The sequence below is a fragment of the Ornithorhynchus anatinus genome, chromosome 14 (assembly GCF_004115215.2).
Source record: "Ornithorhynchus anatinus isolate Pmale09 chromosome 14, mOrnAna1.pri.v4, whole genome shotgun sequence".
Lineage (NCBI taxonomy): Eukaryota > Metazoa > Chordata > Mammalia > Monotremata > Ornithorhynchidae > Ornithorhynchus > Ornithorhynchus anatinus.
In genome coordinates, this window is record NC_041741.1 from 44,044,818 (window position 1) to 44,066,311 (window position 21,494).

The 21,494-nt window shown below is 53.8% G+C and overlaps 1 protein-coding gene across 1 annotated transcript; it reads left to right on the forward strand.

Moving 5' to 3' along the window:
* The first annotated feature begins 1,715 nt into the window (after positions 1-1,715).
* Positions 1,716-17,213, forward strand: CSF2RB (colony stimulating factor 2 receptor subunit beta). Its single transcript, XM_029078495.1, has 14 exons — positions 1,716-1,820; positions 2,931-3,231; positions 3,975-4,098; positions 5,194-5,384; positions 7,454-7,596; positions 7,762-7,930; positions 8,801-8,936; positions 9,104-9,270; positions 10,800-10,939; positions 12,120-12,291; positions 12,528-12,618; positions 12,986-13,055; positions 13,800-13,903; positions 15,112-17,213. The coding sequence occupies exons 2-14, from the start codon at positions 3,156-3,158 to the stop codon at positions 16,208-16,210; spliced, it is 2,682 nt and encodes an 893-aa protein (XP_028934328.1). The 5' UTR covers positions 1,716-1,820; positions 2,931-3,155; the 3' UTR covers positions 16,211-17,213.
* Positions 17,214-21,494: the final 4,281 nt, after the last annotated feature.

A 21,494-nucleotide genomic window follows, 5' to 3' on the forward strand; every position in this document is an offset into this window, starting at 1 on the left:
GAGACCACAACCGGGAATCACAAGGAAAGGGGTTCTAATCCAGCAACACCACATGTCTGCTGTGGGATCTTAGGCAAGTCACTTAACTTCTCTGGGCCTCGGGTTCCCTCATCTGTAAAAATGGGGATCAAAACCGTGAGCCCCATGTGGGCTATGGTTGTGTCCAACCTGATTAACCTGTCTCTACCCCAGCACTTAGTACAGTGCCTGGCACATTGTAAGTGCCTAACAGATACCAAGAAAAAAATGGTAGTTGTCAAGCACTTGCTCATTAATTCATTATTCATTCAATCTTATTTATTGAGTGCTTACTGTGTGCAAAGCACTATACTAAGCTAGTATAGTAGTATTGTAGTAGGAAAGTAATGAGGTGAGATAGGAGGAGGCAAGGTGATTGAGTGTTTTAAAGCCAATGGTGAGGAATTTTTGTTTGATGCAGAGGTGATGGGCAACCACTGGAGTGTCTTGAAGAGTGGGGAATCATGGCCTGAGCGTTTTTGTAGAAAAGTGATCTGAGCATCAGAGTGAAGTATAGACTAGAGCGGGGAGAGGCAGGAGGCAGGGAGATCAGCAAGGGGACTGGTACAGTAATCCAGGTAGGGTAGGATAAATGATTGGCTTAATCCATTCAATAGTATTTATTAAGCGCTTACTCTGTGCAGAGCACTGTACTAAGCGCCTGGAATGTACAATTCGGCAACAGATAGAGACAATCCCTGCCCAGTAACGGGCTCACAGTCTAAGCGGTAGCGGTTTGGATGGAGAGGAAAGGGTGGATTTTAGCAATGTCGTGAAGGTGGAATCGACAGGATTTAGTGATGAATTGAATATGTGGGTTGAATGAGAGAGCGGAGTCAAGGATAACAGCAAGGTTATGGCCTTGTGAGACAGGAAGAATGGTGGTGCTGTCTACAATGACAGGAAAATCTGGGGAGGACAGGGTTTGGGTGGGAAGATAAGGTGTTCTCTTTCTGACATGTTAAATTTGAGGTGATGGGAGGACGTCCAAGTAGAGATATCTTGAAGACAGGAGGAGATGTGAGGCTGGAGAGAAGGAGAGAGATCAGGGCTGGAGATGTAGATCTGGGAATCATCCACCCAAGAGGTGGTAGTTGAAGCCATGTGAACGAATGAGTTCTCCAAGGGAGGGTGCGTAGATGGAGAATAGAAGGGGACCCAGAACTGAACCTTAAGGGAACCCCAGTTAGGGGTTGGGAGGCGGAGGAGGCGCCTGCAAAAGAGACTGAGAATAAGCGACCAGAGAGATAGGAGGAGAACCAGGAAAAGAATCAGCGAGGCCGAGGTTGGACAACGCTTCTAGGAGAAGAGGATGGTTGACAGTGTCCAAGGCAGCTGAGAGGTAGAGGAGGATTAAGATGTAGTAGCAGAGCACTGAACTAAGCATTAAGGAGAGAACACTGGATTAAATACGCATGATCCCCACCCTCAAGGAATCCCCTCTCTCTTCTCCACATCCCACCTTTCATCCCCCATTAGCGTGTTCTCAGGGGGAGGCTGGGATGAATCACACCTGACCCCAATTCTCTCCGGACTTCTTTCTCAGGCCCACTCTCAATTCCAGAAAGCAGTTTGGTCGGAAATTAGCCAATTGTTTGAAACTTCCTCTTCACTGCCCCTCGCTCTTCAACAGTAACGTCATTCCAACTGCCATGAGGGGGGTGGTGATAAAAAAGGAAGTCCTGAACCTGCTCCTGGTCACTGCTGTTCCAGCGCCTCAGATGACCAGATGGGCCCGGGTGGAAGAGCTCCTTCCAGGGCCGGGAGGAGCCCCCTGGGGGTGATTTTTGCCAGCATCTGAGGTGTGACTTGGGAATGCGGAGTGGGAGGCGGGGCGGAAGAGGAGATGTTCCGTGGCTTCATCTCCTCCCTGCAGGAGGAAGTGCGGGAGAACTGGGCCGGGCCTCCAGCCTGCCCCAACGCCTGTCTGAGCCGCCGGGGCCTCCGGGCGGGAGGGCCCCGAGAGTGGGGTGGGGGTTGTCGGGGGTGAAGGGAGGACCCGGATCCCTTACTGAACAGGGAGGGAAGAGCCCAAGTGTTTGGGCGCTTCCCCTGACAGGTGGGTGGCAGTTTGTGGTTGTCTCAGTTGCCAAGGGGACAAACAGCTGCAAATGCCACCTCCTCTTTCAATTTAGCCAGGGGGCTTGAGGTGGGGCTCGACTTCTTGTACTGTGGAGCCCCAGAAAAATGAGCCCTTGAGCGGGAGCTACTGCTCTCCCACAGACACATACCCCTCCACACATTCACACATCCATATACACACACACGCACACACTCACACATACACCCATGTCCCTTACCATGCTGATCTCGGGTCCGCTTTGGGAGCTAGAGACAGCTCCTTCACTCTCTGAAGGAGGTACTTTAATTTGGGCCAGGACAAAGAGTGCAGGAATTCCCTCAAGAAATCTTAAGGTGGATTGCCCATCCACAGGTTTTGTGTATGTGTATGTGTGTGTGTGTGTGTGTGTGTATTTTCACACATCCGTGGGCTTAGCTGTGAACTGTGGGAGTTTGGGGGTATGGTAACTTTGTGTGTATAACGTGTGAGGGTACTGAGGAGAAGAAGGGCATTGTGTGGGATCACTGGATTGCTGACAAGTGCGGGTAACTCAGGTAAGTGAGAGCCATCCACAGCAGCATCCTTCACCTTTTCCAGGGATCAGGCGGCTCTGGCCCAGCCAGGCGAGAGCTGGGGGAAGGGGACAGCTCGGGGTTGAAGAGTCTGAAAACCTCTAGGTCCTGAGTGCAGGAGGGCCGGGGTAACCTGGCCTGCCCCACCCAGCCCCGGCTCACTGGAGCGGAGCCAAGTGACTTCTCGATTTCCATTTTCTGCTGCGCAGCTGCCCATCCAAGACACAGCTGGGGAGGACCCTGCCATTTGGTGATGGTGCTGTGCTTCTGCTCCCCAGGTCCCGGGTCATCTGCCTCTGTCCAGGGGCACCTGGATTGGAGAGCCTGGAGAGGAGAGTCCGTGCCCTTGGAGGAAGTGGGGGTGGAGACATCTTGGAGCCCGGGTGGCACTGACATCTGAGCGGGGCCCAAGAAGAGCCAGCCAGCCCAGTGACCCCCACAGGAGGCAAACTCCGCCTTGGCCCTCCCTCGGTCCCGCTGCCGATCTCAGCTGGAGCAAAGCGATGGCGCCGCCCTCGAGAGCTCTCTCCCTTGTCCTGCTCGCTCTGTGCTGGGCTGCCGCGGTCCAGGGAGATCAAGGTAGGAGAGTTTCTCCCCCATCTTCTGCCCAACCTCTCTCCACTTCTCTCCCATCCCCTGCCTACCACCCACTCCCCTCATCTCTCTCAGTCTCTTCTTCTCTCTCCCTCAACAAACCACACCGGCCTACCTGGTCATCCACCACAGGGCCTCCAATAGGAACCTCCGTGGCCGAGAAAGGGGCTGGGACCCAGAGGGTGAGTGGGAAGGTGGACCATGGCCCACTTAATCCGAGGAAAGAGACCATCGGGGAGGCCAGACCCATAACCTTTCCGATTCTTCAGGCCTCAGTGGAGCCTTATTTTGTCTCTCTAAATTCCAAGGCAGTAAGATGTGTCTCCTTTGGGGGAATTCTGAGAGGATCTTAGCCGAAGGATATTGTTGGGGTCAACTTCTTGGGGACCCACATCTCCCTGGTTGCTATCGCCCCAAAAGGACTCTGACAATGTGGTCGAGTTTCCGACCGAGAGAAACCACAATCCCGTACCAGGATTCATGGTCAGGGGCCGCTCCTGCCTATTCGTCCACCCCCTGGGTGATGGGGATGGTAGGGAAGGAATATTTGAGGCAGACTGTCCTCTCCCAGGGAGGCCCACACTCCCCTCACCTTCCTCCATGGCCTTCCAGGACCGAGAGAGGAGGTCTCTTGTGGGTGTAGGCTGGGATCAGGGAACTGGAGGAGGGTGGGGGTTCAAGCCTCTTGAGCCGCTGGTGTCGGAACCGCTTTTCCCTCTGGTTCCCAGAAAGCTTCCTGTTGAAGAACCTGCACTGCCACAATGACTTTACCACCCAGATTGTCTGTCATTGGGCAGAAAAGACGGACAGTCACCGCTACATCCCCATGAACCTCTACCACAGCTCCATGGGGTAAGTGTCCCAAACAATTGCTCCCGGATGACCTGAGGTTAGAATAGAGAAAGAGGCCGAGATCGGGTCCGGGCTCCACCGGCCCTTCCCTGGGACGGAGAGAGAGACAGAGAGAGTAGCAGGGTCTAATGGATAAAGTCCAGCCCGAGAGTCAGATAGACCTGGGTTCTAATCCCGGTTCTGCTGATGGGCTTGGAAGAGAACAACAGAGAGGGCAGACACCACCGCTGCTCTGAAGGAGTTTACAGTCTAGCCAATCCATCTCTTACCCTCCCCTTCCTTAAAGTTGTTCTGGAAATAGTCTCTTCCAGGAAGCCTTCTTAGATCGCCACCTCCCCGACTGTCCCACCCTTTATGTGTAGCTCTTAAATACTGTGTCTAGAGTCCCGTTAGGAGTTCTGAGCTCTAGGTTCCCAGCAATTGCAATCTAATTTGTGTCCTGTCATTCATTCATTCGGTTGTATTTAGTGGGCGCTTACTGTGTGCAGAGTACTGACTAAGCACTTGGAAAGTACAATTCAGCAACAGAGAGAGACAATCCCTGCCCACAAGGGGCTGTCTTCCCCCAGTTGATTGTAAGCCTTGAGGACAGGGACCTTAACTTGTTTTTCCATTAGCTGCAAAAAATAGCTAGATTAGAGGAGGTGGAGGTACAGCAAGTAGGTGGGCTTTAAAGGAGAGGAGTATGTGGGCTTGGTAGGAGAGCAGAAAGGTGAGTTGGGGGTGTGTGTCAAGGAGATTGACAGCTTTAAAGCCAGTGGTGAGGAGTTTCTGTTTGGTGCGGAGGTGGATAGGCAACCACTGGAGATTCTCGAGGAGTGGGGAAACATGGACTGAATGTTTTTGTAGAAAAATGATCCGGGCAGCAGCGTGAATTATGGACTGGAGTCCATGATGGTCTCAAATGACCCCAGGGGAGGTGCCCCATGCATTTCTGGGACGATAAAATGGTTCAACCTGTAAATCGATGCCCAGGGTGTTGTCGGCCCCAGAGGCTGCCCCCATGAGCCGATAGGACTATCGGCCCGGAGGAAGCGAGTGATCAAGGAGCCCTACCCCGACCCCTGAGGTCTCCTTGATCTCATTCTCCCCCAGCCATCCGCCCCATCAGATCCCCTGTGAGCCGGATCCTGGCCCGATCATCCCAGACTGTGCCAATTCCTCTTGCCTGCCCTGGAAGTGCGTCCTGAACTTCTCCAGCTTCACCAGCAGCTCCGTCGACATCTACTCTTTCCAGACAACCCGGGAGCTGAAGGCGGAGCTGAACGTCGATCTCTTCCGAAGCGGTGAGGAGGGAGGGGCAGCATGGCGTAGTAGAGAAGCAGCATGGTGTAGTGGATAGAGCACGGGCCTGGGAGTCAGAAGGTCATGGGTTCTAATCCCAGCTCCGTCACTTGTCTGTTGTGTGACCTTGGGCAAGTCACTTCATTTCTCTGTGCCTCAGTTACTTCATCTGTAAAATAGGTATTGAGGCTCTGAACCCCATGTGGGACAAGGACCGTGTCTGACCCGATTTGCCTGTAACTACCTCAGTGCTTAGAACAGTGTCTGGCACGTGGTAAGTGCTTAACAAATACCGTAATTATGATTTATTATATTAGGGGCCTCCCTTGGCCGTTCAGGATCCCCAGGCTGCAGTTCCCTGGGTAGCCCAGATGAGGGGAAGGGGCCTGGGACCCGAGCTACAGGAAATTGGCCGAGTTCCCACCCACCAGCCTGGCCCGGGACCCAGGAGACCCTGGAGTCCAGCTGCCTGCCATTGCCTACTTTCCCGATCATCATAAGCTCAATGTGGGCAGCAAATGTACCTACCAACTCTATCATATTGTACTCGCCCAAGCACTTAGTATAGTGTTCTGCACACAGTAATCGCTCAATACATACCATTGACTTACAGGTTCTGGATGATTAGTAGCCCCCTCATTGATTCTGGAGTTTCTGTGGTTTGGCCACAGGTTCTCTTTCCCCTTGGGATTAGTTGAGGAGGTCTGTCGATCAACCCATGGTGTTGCTTGGGTACCTACTATGTTTGGAGCACTGCATTAATTCCTTGGGAGATTTACAATTTACCCGCTGTGTGACCTTGAGCAAGTCACTTCACTTCTCTGGGCCTCAGTTACCTCATCTGCAAACTGGGGATTCAATACCTGTTCTCCCTCCTACCTAAACTGTGAACTCTATGTGGGGACTGATTATCTTTTATGTAACCCAGTGCTTAGTACAGTGTTTGGCACTTATCAAATACCATAGTTATTACAACTAGACTGTAAGCTCCTTGTGGGCAGAGAACATGTCCACCAACTCTGTTATATTGTCCTCTCCCAGTCACTTGGCACAGTGCTCTGCACACAGTAAGTGCTCAATAAATACCATTGATTGTTTGATTACAATGGAAGCAAGACATATGTTCCCTACTCTCAAGAAGCTTATAATCTAGAAGGGAAGAAATAAGCATTTATGTCATGGATCGAGCACTTACTACATACTAAGCACCGGGGTGGACACAAAGTAGTCAGATTGGACCCCGTCCCTTGTCCCCCATGGAGTTCATAGTCTCAGAGGTAGGGAGAGGCAGTTATTATTTTCTGTGTTTTATAAGTGAGGAATCAGAGCCTGAGAGAGGTTCAACGACTTGCCCAAGAACATACAGCAGGCCAGGGGCAGAGCTTGGAGAAGTTTGGCAGGCCCACACCGTCCTGGTCAAAATCAATCAATCACCCAGTGATCAATCAATTGTATTTACTGAGTACTCGCTGTGTGCAGAGCACTATTCTAATCACTTGGGAAAGTACCATATAACAATCAGTCAATCGCACTGATTGAGCACTTACTGTGTGCAGAGCAAAGTACTAAGCACTTAGGAATGTACAATATAATAATAAACAGATGCATTCCCTGCCCGCAAAGAGCTTACGGAGTTGGTAGATGCGTTCCCTGTCCGCAAGGAGCTGACAGTCTAACGGGGACGAAATGGCAAGACTTGGATCGTGACCGGTAGATGATGAAGGTAAAGAGCTGCAGGTATGGGCAGCCTCTTAGTTCTGTTGTCCCAGCAAAAGCCGAGGTCAAGGCAGGTGGCCGAGAAGCGCCGCTCAGAAGCACAACCACTTCTGCTGAGGGACAGGGCCTCAGTGCCTACCCCGCCTTAGACTCAGACTTCAAGCCAAGCTAATCGATCCATCCATCTACCAGAGTATTTACTGATTTCTGACTCTGTGCTGAGCACTGTCCTGAGTGCGTGGGAGGGTCCATTAACATGGAGAGAGCCGATCCCTGACCTCAACTGAGGTCTCTTTCTTGGGTCCTGCTCCATCCCATCTAATAACAAATGGTCTGCTGCCCTTTCACCTATCAGTCCAGCCTCCAGCCCCCAAGCAGCTCAAGGTCAAGTCCATTGGGGAGAAGGGTTTTCTGCTCTCTTGGAATGTCAGCACTGAGATGCCACTGCAGGATCTGGAGTTCGAAGTTCTCTACAAGAGGCAGAGGGATTCTTGGGAGGTAGGAAACGAGGCCTGTCAACCGTCAACCCAACCCGACCCAACCTAATCTAAGAACAGATGTACCCTCAGCACCCCCCGCAACCCCCAACCCCAGCCAACCTTCCTCCCCGGCACCAACCCTGGTCTGACCCTGGTCTAACAGCAGCCACCTCTCCATGGGCAGGATGCTTCATCCAGGTACATCTTAAACAGAACCCAGATGATCTTAAACGACACCCTCATCCCCGGGAGCACCTACGTGGCCAGAATTCGGACACGGCTCGCCCCAAGCAGTGCCCTCTCTGGCCGCCCCAGTGCATGGAGTCCTGAGGAAACCTGGCAGTCACAAGCAGGTAACTTTGGGGACAGAGACGGGGTAGTGCTGGGGAGGGTGGGGTCTGATGGAATTTTCTATAAACTCCAAGGAGACCCCGGGGCCTCACCTCAGGTTTCCTCCCATCTTTGATTATTCTGGAGCAACCTTCTCCACTCTCTTCTGGGCCCAGTTTAGACTCCATCCTCCTGTCCCTCCTCCCCCAAACTCACAACATTCTCCAAACCCATAAGCAACCCCACGGGTTGAAGACCCCAGGACCCCTGAGTAACTTTCCACCACTTGGGACCTCCTGCTCAGGAGATAAAAACCTCAGAGAAATTACAAGCAAGTCACAGGGACAGAAAAGACCTTGTTAGTTGAAAGGGGTTTAGAGGAGTCCAGCGACAAGAGGTTCATGATGAACTGGAGGGAAAGGGCAGGGGAAATGTTAAGGATGGGAGAAGGACTAATTCTCACCACGAAGACAGATGTCACGTGGGCAACAGGAAATGGCTTCTGGGAGTATCTTTGGGTCCTATTGTCAGAAAGGGGTCCCAGGGCCAGAAGGACCATAGGAGTGGCTCACATTTGATAAAGAACACCAGAAATGTCATAGTGACTTTGAATCGGAGTGTAGTCATTCAGCGGTGTGGCCCACTCTAGCAGAGGAAAGACTCGGACCTGGCTTCCAGAGCCGGGGCTCCACCAGACAGAACCAGTCTGGCCCAGTTGGGCTCAGCGTCCACGGCTGGGTGAGCCTGGAGACCCAGGAGCCGGTACCCGGGCTCCCTCTCAAGCAGCATGGAGGCTTCCCCTCCACCCCAACACCGGTTGCCGAACAGCCATCCATCCATTCATCCATCCTGGACTGAGAGGTCCCCTGGAGTGTCACCCTGTCCCTCCCTAGGCGACGAAGCTCAACCCAGGAACCTTCAGTGCCACTTTGACGGGACCAGCTTCCTCAGCTGCAGTTGGGAAGTGAACGCCGCGGTTTACGACTCCATCCCTTTCGGCCTCTTCTACAAGCCGGGCCCGGGGGCCGAGTGAGTGACCAATCTCCCCTTCCATCCTCCTGGCTGCCCCTCTCCCTCGACCTTCCTGCCCCCAGCTCCCCACCTCCCCCTTCCCCGACCCTGCTGGTGGAAGCATCTGTTGCCGTTCTGCTCCTGACACCCCGGGCGAGGCCTCCCTTCATGGCGTCTGTCCCCAGGGAGAAGGAATGCATCCCGGAGTCGCAGCCGCCGCAGAAAAAGGCCAGTAGCAGTGTGGTCCTGCAGCACTGCCAGGTGTTCGTCACCGACCCCCACAGGCACAGCAACTACGTCGTGACCGTCCGGCCCCAGGAGGAGAAGAAAGAGATCCTCAGTTATATCAACAGTGAGTGCCACTTTGTCCAGATGGGCATACAGGGGCAGTGGCGACCCGCCACAGCACAGCTCCTGGGCAAGGGAGGAAGGTGGAAGGAGATGGGGGAGGGGACGAAGCTATCACTTCCTCTCCTAATGCCTTTACTCCATCCATCCTGGTCTCCTTCCCTCCCTTTGCCCTATCGGTTTCTCGCACACCCTCCCCTTTCAGCCACCCTGCGGCCTACCCTGTGGCTCTCCGCCTCAGCCCACCTCCCAGTCTGCCCCTGGGAAGAGATCTCGCGCCTGAGGAGGAAGAAGGAGTCTCCAGCCTCCCGCCTTTGCTCACTTCCAAAGTGTTCATTGAGTAGGCCCACTGGGGAACCACGCACTCTCGAGTCACCAGTTCCTTTGATTGGGTGGACCTGAAGGACAGAATAGTTTATAAACCAGAGGGCCAGAAGGACAGGCCTGGATGTCTGGAAACCTGGGTTCTAATCTCAGCTCTGCCATTTACCCGCTTCCTGACCCTGAGCAACACACTTAACTTCTCTGTGCCTCAGTCTCCTCATCTGTAAAATGGGGATTAAAAACCTGTTCTCTCCCCTTAAGCCTCATGTCAGGCAGGAAATGTGTCTGACCTGATTATTTTGTATCTACCCCAGCACTTAGTAAAATACTTGGCACATATTGAGTACTAACAAATTATTATTATTATTATTACCAGGGAACATAAGCTTGGGTCCAGGGATTATTTGGGTGGGGGTGTCTGTTAGTGGGGAAGAGATGAGTGAGGATCAACTTTCTACCCATCCTATAATGGAATTTTGTTTGTATCAGAAATTACAAAAGTAAGCAGCCTGATGTATTGATATTATAAGGATCCTTGTAAATGTTCTTTGTGGAGCTTGTCAGATCTCTACAGTTGCTAAGCATGTCCCTTCCTGTAATAATAGTGATGGGATTTATTAAGTGCTAACTGTGTGCTGAGCAGCGGAGTAGGTTCAAGGTAATAAGATCTGACTCAGTTTCTGTCCCACACCAGGCTCACACCCTATGAGGGAGGGAAAACAGGTACTTTGTCCAATTTTACAGATGAGGAAACTGAGGCACAGAGAAGTGAAGTGACTTAGCTAAGGTCACACAGCAGGGAAGCAACAGAGCCAGACCTAGAACCAAGGTCTCCTGACTCCTAGGCCTGGGCATCTGTCCACTAGTCTATGGGCCATTCCCTCCTTCCTCCAGCTCCCCGTAGTCACGGGTGCCGTTTTGCCACCAAATTTGGCAGTGCGAGTCGAGGTGGAGAAGGCTGGGCGCTAGCAAGAACAAACCAGATGACTGCCCACCTCGGCGATTGGTGGGCAGGCGGGGATTGGTGACCCTACTGCGGCGTGTGCCGGTGAGGGGGTGACTCTGGGGAGCATCCATTCCCGCCTCCAGTGACCAGATCGGGCAACTATCGCCGACCTGGGTCAATCAGGGTCGCCGATTCGATCCCAAGCAGCACCCCGTGGGATGGGGGCGAGGGACACCCAGGCATGATTTCTTTTTGTCTTCCAGTTCAACTGCCTGCGCCGTTCAACGTCATGATGACCAAAAAAAGCAATGAATACCTGCTGGAATGGGAGAGTCTGAAGATATCCTATAACATCAGACAGGTCTTTCAAGTGGAGCTCAGGAGGAACAACGAGTCATGGAAGGTCTGGGACCGTTGGGGTGGGGAGGGATCAGAGGCTGGGGATGGGATGAAGCTGTGGAGCTGGGGGGCTGGAAGCCAGTAGGGAGCTGGGACACCAGCCGAAAGGAGGCTGACGGGGCAAGGGGAGGCTGGGCAGGTAGGGACTGTCAAGGAGGCTGGCATTCAGCAGAGTCAAGGCCGCTGGGTACACAGTACACCACGGAGTGGCGGGGCCGAGGATGGGGTGTTTCCAGAGAAACCTGAGAGCCAGCAGGGACTCTTGGGAAAGACGCGCATGTCTCCTTTCTGCTCAAAAACCTCCAGTGGTTCCCCATTTCTCTCTGCATCGAGCAGAAACTCCTCACCATCGCCTTTAAGGCGTTGGACCGACTCTTCCCACTACCTATCCTCGCTCCTCTCCCCCTGCAATCCAGCTCGTACTCTTGGCTCCTCTGTTACACGTACTCACTGGGCCTCAGTCCCGTCTCTCCCATTACTGACCTCTTGCTCACGCCCTCCCTCCTGCTCGGCGCTCCCACCTCCTTCACATCCGACATGCCACTGCTCTCCCATCTTCAAAACCCTATTCAAATCACAACTCCTCCAGGAAGCCTTCCCTGACTAACCTCTAATCTCCCCACCCTACTCTCCCTCCCTTCCACATCACTTAGGCCCTGGAATTCTCACCCGCGGAGCAGTTAGCTTCCCACCGGACCCCCTCTTGCCCCCTCCCCACCTCCACCCACAGTGCATTTCATCCAGATCCTTATACTCGGTTGCTTCCCCTACCTGTAATTTATTTTAACATCTATCTCCCCCACCCACAAGATTGTAAGCACCTCGAAGGTAGGGATTGTCCCTTCCCAACCCTATTGTCCCTTCCCAAGTGCTTAACTTAGTTCATTGTTTCGTACACAATAAGAGCTCCTCCTAGTACCTTGCGCAGAGTAAGAACTCCTTCATTAAGTTCTCCCTCCTACTTAGATTGTGAGGCTCATGTGGGACCGGAACTATAACCAGCCTGTTTAGAATCTTAGTTCTTAGAGCAGTGCTTGGTACATAGTAAATACTTAACGAACACCACAAAACAAAAAGAGCTCAGTAGACACAATTAATTGATGGATGGATTGGGAGGCCTGAGGTGGGGAGAAATCCCGGATTTCTTCCCCTGATTTGTTCTTCCTCCTGCTCCCCTCCTCCAGGCAGCCAATGAAGAGCTGATCAGTGGCCTCTTTCAGTTTTCTATCCCGCTGTATAAGCTGAAGCCTTCGTCCACCTACAGCGCGAGGGTGAGGGCCAAGGTCCACTCCGAGCTTGGCTACAGAGGGACCTGGAGTTCGTGGAGCTCCGAAGTCCAATGGAAAACTGAAAGTGGTACGTCTTCCCTCCCCCACCGGGTCTTCCCTGGCTCTGCAGGGCCCAGGGCCCCAAGAGAGACCGCAGAATTTCCTAACGGAAATTTGCTCAATGATGCCTGTCCCACCCCAATCCTCGTCTCCCCCACTCTCTGCCAGGTAGTCCCCCCAAGAGTCACAGAGAAGAGTTGACCCCTAAGATTCCACCCTCTTCCTCCTCCTCCTCTCACTCCAACGGCATTTCCTTTTTCAAAGAGCTGCCTCCCTGGTTCCTCTACCTGATGCTGGTGATCTTCATCCTCATGCTCTTCTTCGGAGTCTGGTGCTGCCACACTTATGGGACCAGGTAAGCAGGTGCCTGTGAGGGGGTCCCTCCCCGGCCTAGGGCAGGGCTCAGGCCTCAGCCCCCTGCGACTTGAAACGGAGAGGTGGAGACGGGTTCCCTCTGGTCTGCCCGCGGGTTGGCAGGGTGGGTGGCAGGGGCAGAAAAGAAATCACTGTCCTCATTTTATGGCGACGGGGAGGGTCTGCGTCTCTGAGCCACATTTACAACCCAGGAGTCCTGGCACCAAGCCCGGGGCTCCAGCATATGGGAGTGAGGGCAGGGGCAGGCAGTGAGAGTGGTGCCTCCCTCCTTCTCTCCGGGTCCCATTCCCCAGCCACCGGGGGGGTAAGAAGCTTCTCCCACCAAAAACGGCTTCTCCTTTTTGCAGGTTGAAGAAGAAGTGGGAAGAAAAGATCCCGAACCCCAGTAAGAGCCATCTGTTCCAGACCTATAAGGCGGTAGGTTGGGCAGAGGCAGACAGGAGTCAGCAGGGGACTTTTGCTCTTCCTCTTGGGGGATTCTCCTCCTGCCCATCCCCGATCCCACTGCCAGGGCAGCAGAGTTTAAGTATGAACCAGAGAAGGGAGAGACAGGAAGCCAGCAAGGAGTCTGATGCTAATAAAGGCGGGAGAGGATAAATGCTTGGATTAACATGGTAGCAGATTGGATGGAGGCGAAAGGGGCGGATTTCAGCTACGTTGTGAAGACTGAAACAGCAGAACTTGGTGACATTGAATACATGGATTGAATGAGGAAGATGAGGTTATGGGTTATGGGCTTGCGAGGCAGGGAGGATGGTAGTTCTGCAATAATAATATTAATGGTACTTGTTAAGCACTTACTAGGTGCCAAGAACTGTTCTAAGCACCGGGGTAGATACGAGTTCATCAGGTTGGACAAAGTCCTTGTCCCCCATGGGGCTCACACTCCTTATCTCCATTTTACAGCTGAGGTAACTGAGGCCCAGAGAACTTAAGTGACTTGCCCAAGGTCACACAGCAGACAAGTGGTGGAGCCAGACTTAGAACTGAACTCCTCTGACTCTCAGACTTGGGCTCTATCCACTAGGGCACAATTTATTGAGCACTTACTGTGTGCAGAGCACTGTGCTGAGCACGTGGGAGAGGACAACAGAACAGAATTGCCCTGCTACCCACGTTCCCTTCCCAGAACCTTCTGGAATGGTGTCTTTCTTCCCTCAGAGCGGAGGCTGGGGGGCACTGATGGCCAATAACCTGTCTGCCTTCAGCAAGGAGAGTCCTTTGGGGAAGGGGGAGCCGAATGGCTGCATCTCAGAACTGGAAGGGTGAGTGATGGGCAGGGTCCCAAGGGGAGCAGGGATGGGGGGTTTGGGGCCTTCTGCTTTCCTGCATCTGCAGGGCCACTTTCTGAATCTTCCCTTCTGCCCCAGCTCCGCAGAGCCAAATCGGACCAATGGAACATTGAATTTGGGGAAACTCCCCTCCCCAGCAGCTCTCCCCTCCCTACCACGTCTCCTCCCCTGTTCTGGGTTGCCAATGGGTTTTACTAACTCCTTGGAGTAGTTGTCCTTTTTGTCCCTGATTGCAGTGTCCCTGGAATGCCCCACCCATGATAATAATGATAACAATGATGGCATTTGTTAAGTGCTTACTATGTGCAAAGCACTGTTTTAAGCGCTGGGGGGGATATAAGATGATGATGATGATGGTATTTGTTAAGCGCTTACTATGTGCCAAACGCTGTTCTCGGCGCTGGGATAGATACAAGCTAATCGGATCGTCCCAGTGGGGCTCACAGTCTTCATCCCCATTTTACAGATGAGGGAACTGAAGCACAGAGAAGTGAAGTGACTTGCCCAAAGTCACACAGCTGACAAGTGGCAGAGCCGGGATTAGAACCCATAGAGAAGCAGCGTGGCTCAGTGGCAAGAGCCCGGGCTTGGGAGTCAGCGGTCATGGGTTCGAATTCCGCCTCTGCCACCACAGCTGTGACTGTGGGCAAGTCACTTCACTTCTCTGTGCCTCAGTTCCCTCATCTGTAAAATGGGGTTTAAGACTGTGAGCCTCACGTGGGGCAATGTGATTACCCAGTATCTACCCCAGCGCTTAGAACAGTGCTCTGCACATAGTAAGCACATAACAAATACCAACATTATTATTATTATTATTAACCTCTGACTCCCAAGCCCGTGCTCTTTCCACTGAGCCACGCTGCTTGACTTAATCTCACAGTTGCTCTCCTGGCCCAATTTTGGGGCTGGGGATTCAGGACTCAAGGGGAAGTCTGTGTCTGGCCGAACCTGGTTAGATCAATGGGGAGCCCGAATGGGTCTCTGTTACTTTTCCTCCTCCCCCCCTCAAGGACTCCCTCTACCTGGGCTCCTCTGGTTGACCCCAACTTGGGGTCTGGATGTGCAGGTCGCCCCCGTTTTGCCCAGGGCCACTCTCCACTGAGGGCACGAAGCTTGACTTTCACCTCCAGAACAACTCTCAGGCAAGCCCTCCTGTCTCACTTCCCTCGTTTTCCTCTCAGGGGGACTCCCGGGGGCTCAGAGGAGAAGAGCGAGGTGTCGTCCCTCACTGCAGTGGTCCCCGAAGATCTGAACCAACCGTTCCCTAGCCAAGAACCCAGCGAGACCACTGCCCTCCCTCTCTGCCAGGCCGCCCCACAGGCTGGCTTGGAGCCCACCGGTCCCTCCGCGGCACCCTCAGTCGGCTTTGACTTCAACGGACCCTACCTCCACGAGCCCCACAAGGGCTCCCTGCCCACCGTTCTCCAAGGGCCGGAGCCCCGCCCGGGCCAGCTCAGCACCAAGCTGGATCTGGGGTCCCTGGACTACTTATGTCTGCCCCAGGATGGCCAGTCCCATCCTGGCACTGGAGCCATGGCGGAAGAGGCCGGCTTCCCGGAGGAACGGGCCGCTAGCCCGAGCCCAGTGGCCACGCTGCACCGTCAGCAGGCTCCGCTCCCGGCTCAGGCTAGGCCCCCACGGCCTCTATCTGCCAGGCCGGGCGAGCCCCCCGGCAGCGAGGAGATCCGGGTGACGCCACCAGCTGTCCCCAGAGGGTCCCGCTCCTGGGCAGAGGGGAACAAGTACGTCACGGCCAAGGATCTGATTCTGGCACCGGCGGCCAAGCTCGGGGGTCTGCAACCCGCCGCTCTTGTGGTCCCTCTGCCCGGCTCGCTCGGCAGCCCAGGCCAGAGCCCGCTGTCTGAGTCCGCGGTCCCCCCGGTCTCCCAGCCGTCGGCCCCGGAGGACTACGTGGAGCACCCTCCGGGTCTGAGCCAGGGCCCCCTCGTGTCGGTCGATCGCCCCCCGGGGAGGAGTCCGGGAGACCCCCAGCACAACGTCATGTTTAACCCCGACGGCCTGGGGCTCGTCCTCCTCCAGCAGGTGGGAGACTACTGCTTCTTCCCAGGGCCTGGCTCCACCCAGGAGCCCCTCCTGGACAAGGCCGGGGGTCGGCAGCCGCCGGACACCAACCTGGAGCCGGAGGGCGGGGGGGACAAGCGGCCTCCGGCCCAGACCCCGACCCAGCCGCCCGCCATCCAGCTGTTTAAGGCCTTCAAGCAGGACGATTACCTGATGCTGCCACCCTGGGCCATAAACAGGGTCAGCGAAGCCTGCTAGGGTTTCATCTCTAAAATGCCTGGATCCCCCACCTTCCTCCCATCTCACCAAGGAAGCCCCCTCCTCCTCTCCCTTTCCCTCTCCTGCCCTCCAAACAATCTCTATGGGCAGCAGCCTCCCAGCATCCCGGGGCCTGGTTTGGCACCGTGGACAGAAACAGACACGAGACGAGAAGAGAGCGGTTTGGGGCCGGGTCTGCAGATCACCCACTGGCGAAGACGTCCCCCGGGGAGTGAAGTGCCCAGGGCGGTCGGAGCTGGGAGAAATGGCCCAGCACCTGGATCTGACATGCTCTACAACCTGGAGGAGACACCTGCTTCAACACCTACACGGACGCTTCCTCGTCATCCGGACCGCCCCAGAGACCGCCCGGGGTCTCGGGGGGGCCACCCTCATCGCCATCTTCGAGAGGAAGGGTTAAAGATCAGGCGGCAAAACTCGTCGGGACATCACATTCCACTCTGTGGCTGGCAAAGCCCGAGGAAGGGTCCTCCTGGACCGACTCTCTAAGGATATCGCCGACCCAGAGCTACCGGAAACGCGACACGGCTTCCGATCCTAGCGCGGTCAAACGGACATGATCTTCGCAGCACGCCAGCTATGCAAAAATTGCAGGGAACAGCCCCGGGATCTTTGTGTGTTTTATACAGACCTCACAAAAGCACTCGACACCGTCGGAAAACCTGGACTCTGGAAAATGCTTAGGAAGTTTGGATGTCCTGAAAAGTTCACTAAGATTCTGAGACTACTTGGGGACGGTGTGGCTGGTTGGTTCAGAACTGGGGGTGCCCTGTCTCATCCACTACCCATCGCCAGCGGGGTAGAGAAGGCCTGGGTTATGGGCCTGGTCCTGTTCAATTTGTTTTGTTCAGCCATGCTGGAGGGTGCAAGGAGAAACTGGGATACAGGTGTTAGGATAGACTTGGATTCTTCTGTGTGGCCTTGAGCAAGTCACTTTACTTCTCCATGCCTCAGTTCCCTCATCTGTAAAATGGGGATGAAGACTGTGAGCCCCTTTTGGGACAGGAACTGTGTCCAACTGATTTGCTTGTATCCACCCCAGAGCTTAGTACAGCACCTGGCACATTGTGAGAGCTTAAAAAAAAACAATTATTATTATTATTACTCTGAGAAACTCTTCCAATTGCAGACATGGAGCACCATCCAAAGTCCTAATTTGTGAGTTCTTGTGCCCAAATGGTGTCAGCGTAGATTCTCACAGCCAAGGAGACATGACAAAAATCGTCAACCACTTCACCGAATCGGCCAGACGACACAGACTGTTAATTGATTTAGAACTTCAGATCTATAATGGGCCAGCAAATCTTTAGGGAGATAGAGTGAGGGGGCAGTAGGGTAGTACATTCCACAGCAGAGTTGTTCAATCTGTCCAAGCTTTTCCGCAACTGGGGGACTTGGACTCCCCATAGATGCCACAACTGACCGCTCGAGGAGAGTAGCCTTAGTGGAAAGAGTACGTGCCTGGGAGTCAGTGGACCTGGGTTCTAATTCTGGCTCCATCACTTTGTCTGCTGTGTGTCCTTGGGTAAGTCACTGAGCTTTGCTGCTCTGGGCTTCATTTCCTCATCTGTAAAACGGGGATTAAATTTCTGTTCTCTCTGTTGTTTAGATTGTGAGCTCTCTGCAGGCCAGGGACTGTGTCTGACCTCATTATCTTGTATGTTCCCCAGCACTGAGTACAGTGCTTGGCACAGAGTAAGCACTTAACAAATACCACTATCAAGGAGCTACTTATGAGTTGCATTCAACACCAAATGGCAAGGCAGCATCACAAACAAGATCCTGGAACAAAATCAGTCTCCCATATTAGACGCTTCGTTCATCTCAGCCTGCATGAGCCCCGAGACTGTGTTTAATTCCCACCTATATATTTTCTCCCGGTGCTTACTACAGTGTTGTGCAAAGAGTAAGCGCTTAATAAATCCTATTAATACTCTTCCTCTTTAGCCCAGCTACGCTAGATGAAACACAGAAGATACCCCAACAATTGCTGTATGGTGAGCTGAGATTGGGAAACTGAAGTGGATGAGGGCAGAGGAAACAATAATAATAATAATTTCGGTATTTGTTAACCGCTTATTACATGCCAATCACTGGGATAGACACAAAATAATCAGGTCCCACATGGGGCTTTCAGTCTAAGTAGGAGGGAAGGTATTCAATCTCCATTTTGCAGATGAGGAACTGAGGCACAGAGAAGGGAAGTAACTTGCCCAAGGTCACACAGCAGATAAAGGGCAAAGCCAGAATTAGAACCGAGATCTTCCGTGCTCTTTCCACTAGACCACGCTGCTTCTCTTCTAAGGGTTCAGTAAAACAAAGTCTCATGTAACGCCGCGTGCCAGCTGAAGGCACCTATCAGTTAAACCAGAGTGCTATGCGATCAATAAAGTTTTGAGCAGAAACTTTGCAAGGATCATTGAGACAAGGTGGCAAAAGTGAAATTGGCGCCAGGCACTCTGAAAAACATGACACGGAATGGAGGACAGAATTTATGTGCACACAGTGGGCTTGGGACTGAGCATTTTACATTGGATTTTTCAGCCAAACAGGCAGGAGTGAATTTTCCCATCAGGGATGTCTGCTCCAAGCACTAAGGGAAGCTGTGGAGTTTCTTTCTGGACCTTCCACCCCACATAGATTCCTGGCCCCTAAGACCTCAGGCATGGAAGAAGAAACCAGTTGCGCGCGCCCCCCGACCCCCCGCCTTCCTGATATCCCTCAATCTTCCTATCCAGCAACATCCCAACATACTGCTTCTCCACTCCAGCCTTCCCAAGATCCCTTTGGTGAAATCCTGCCTGACTGTTGGGATACAAGGAGAAAGGCCCCCTGAGGTCCCTCTCCGCCTTGTGAATTGGAGGAGAGGGTAGGGATGGCTTTGGACTTGGGGTTTGGGGGTGGTAAGCAAGAAGGGAGTGTGATGAAGAGGAAATGGAAGCCATTCTACAAGCCAGATCCAGATATGGAAGGTCGGGGGGAAGGGTTGAGGTGGAGGCCCACCTGCCAGGCTCCTGGTGATTGGATGTAAGATGCCATTTTGGGTCTTTGGCACAGGGAAGCCAGAGATGGAAAGAGGCTTGAGGGACTGCTTAATCTCTGCTCTCTACGCCACTTTTCAGCACTCTTTAGTATTTTCCCTCATCTCCTAGCCCACGTCAGTGACTCCACTTGGGACCCCTTGAATTTCCATGGCTGGAGCGGAGAAGCAGTGTGTTGCCTAATGGAAAGAGTTCATTAACATCCTGAGAGGTTCTAATCCCAGCTCTGCCACTTGCCCCCTGCGTGACGTTGGGCAAGCCACTTCACTTCCATGTGCCTCAGTTACAATACCCGTTCTCCCTTAGCCCGTGGCCCAGCCAGAGACTGTGTCCGATTGTACGGTATCTGCCCCACAGTTCGGCCCAGTGCTTGGCCCATCGTGAGTACTTAAACAGCACAATTATTTTTCCTGATGGGCTGTTGGGAGATGGGAAGGACCTCTCTCCGGGCCCCCCAAACTTTTTTCCCTGGGGTGCAGGCCGCTGTGGGTCCGTGCTGCTTCCTCGTGTTACCAAAGTACCGAAGCGAGGCAAAAACAGGTCCAGTAAAGCAGGATGACCCGAGGCCCTCCTACTCCTCGGGGATCACGAACCTGGGGCTCTCTCACCCGATCTAGGATGAAAATACTTCATCCATGGTAAAATGATGGCAGGGCCATGTCCAGCCCCAGCCCCCACCCCAGGCTCAGCCCCCACCCCAGCCCCAGCCCCAGCTCCAGACTCAGCCACAGACACAGCCACAGTCCAGTGGGCTGCTCCTTAGAGGGAGGGCGATGAGGGCAGGAAGTGTTTGTCATAAAATTCCCAGAAGTCATCATCCTTTCCGGCAAGGGGGGCCGCCACGGCCGGGGAGCCCGGGCCGGATCCCGCGACCCCTAAAGTATCCCGACTCCGCGGCCTCCAGGGGTCCTCCGGGCCGGTGGGGGTGTCCGGGCGGAGGCCGGGGGCCCTCCGGGGCCGGCTCTCCCGGGTCCGCTGCAGGGCCCCTGCCAGGCGGGAACCCTTCATCTGACACTCCGTCCAGTGGCCTTGGAATGAGAAGCCAGAGTTCAGGAAAGGAAGGGGTTGCAGGAGGCAGAGGAGGCAAGAGCAGGGAAGAGCAGAACAGTGGAGAGGGAAGGGAAAGGGAGGGTCAGGGAGGGAGACCGGCCTGGGGGGCTACTTCCTCCCCAAGCCTTGAGGCCCAACGCCTCCAACTCCCCCCCCTCCACCCCTCCAGCCCTCCTCCTCCTCCTGTCCCAAGATCCCTCATTCCCCTTTCTGCAAGTGGCTGTGCTTCAGTTGGTCCTGGAGAGGGCTGGGATTGTGTCTACTAAACCTACTGGACTCTCCCGATCACTTGCTACAGAGGTCCACACAGTAGGTGCTCAGTAAATACCAGTGACGGATTGACTAACTCTGAAGGGGTGTGGGTTGCTAAGAAAGGCAGACAAGAGAATCTGACAATCAGGTGATAAAATTGGGCAGTCCACTCAGATCTAGGCAGTGAGTGCATGTGCGTGCACGTGTGCACACACACATATATATATACACACATAATCACTCCATCCCCAGACTTAATTAGTGAGTGCACGCGCACACACACACACACACACACACACGCAACCTTCTCTCCTTCTACAACCCAGGCTACACACTTTGCTCCTCCAGTGCCAACCTTCTCACTGGGCCTCGATCTCCCCTGTCTCACCGTCAGCCCCTGGCCCACGTCCTGCCTCCGGTCTGGAGCACCCTCCCTCCTCTATTCCGACACTCTCCCCCTCCCCGCTTCCAAGCCTTATCCAAGTCCCATTTCCTCCAAGAGGCCTTCCCAGACTAAGCCCCACTTTTCCTCAACTCCCACTCCCTTCTGCGTCACCCTGACTTGCTCCCTTTGTTCTGCCCCCGCCCCCAGCCCCCAAAGCGTTATGTACATATCTGTCATTTTATTTATTTGTATTGATCTCTATTTCCCCCACTCTAGACAGTAAGCCTGTTGTGGGTAGGGAATGTGACTGCTTATTGTTGTATTCTATTCTCCCAAGCCCTTAGTACAGTGCTCTGCAGACAGTAAGCACTCAGTAAATATGACTGAATGAATTATCCCTTTCTCTCACACCGCTCCCTCAGACCGGATCTGGTCAGTGAAGGCACGTACATGCGCGCACACACACACAAATACTCTCTCTCTTCTCCCCACCCCAATTCCCAGAGCTCTGCCTCTCCCAGAGGCTGCCTCTCTT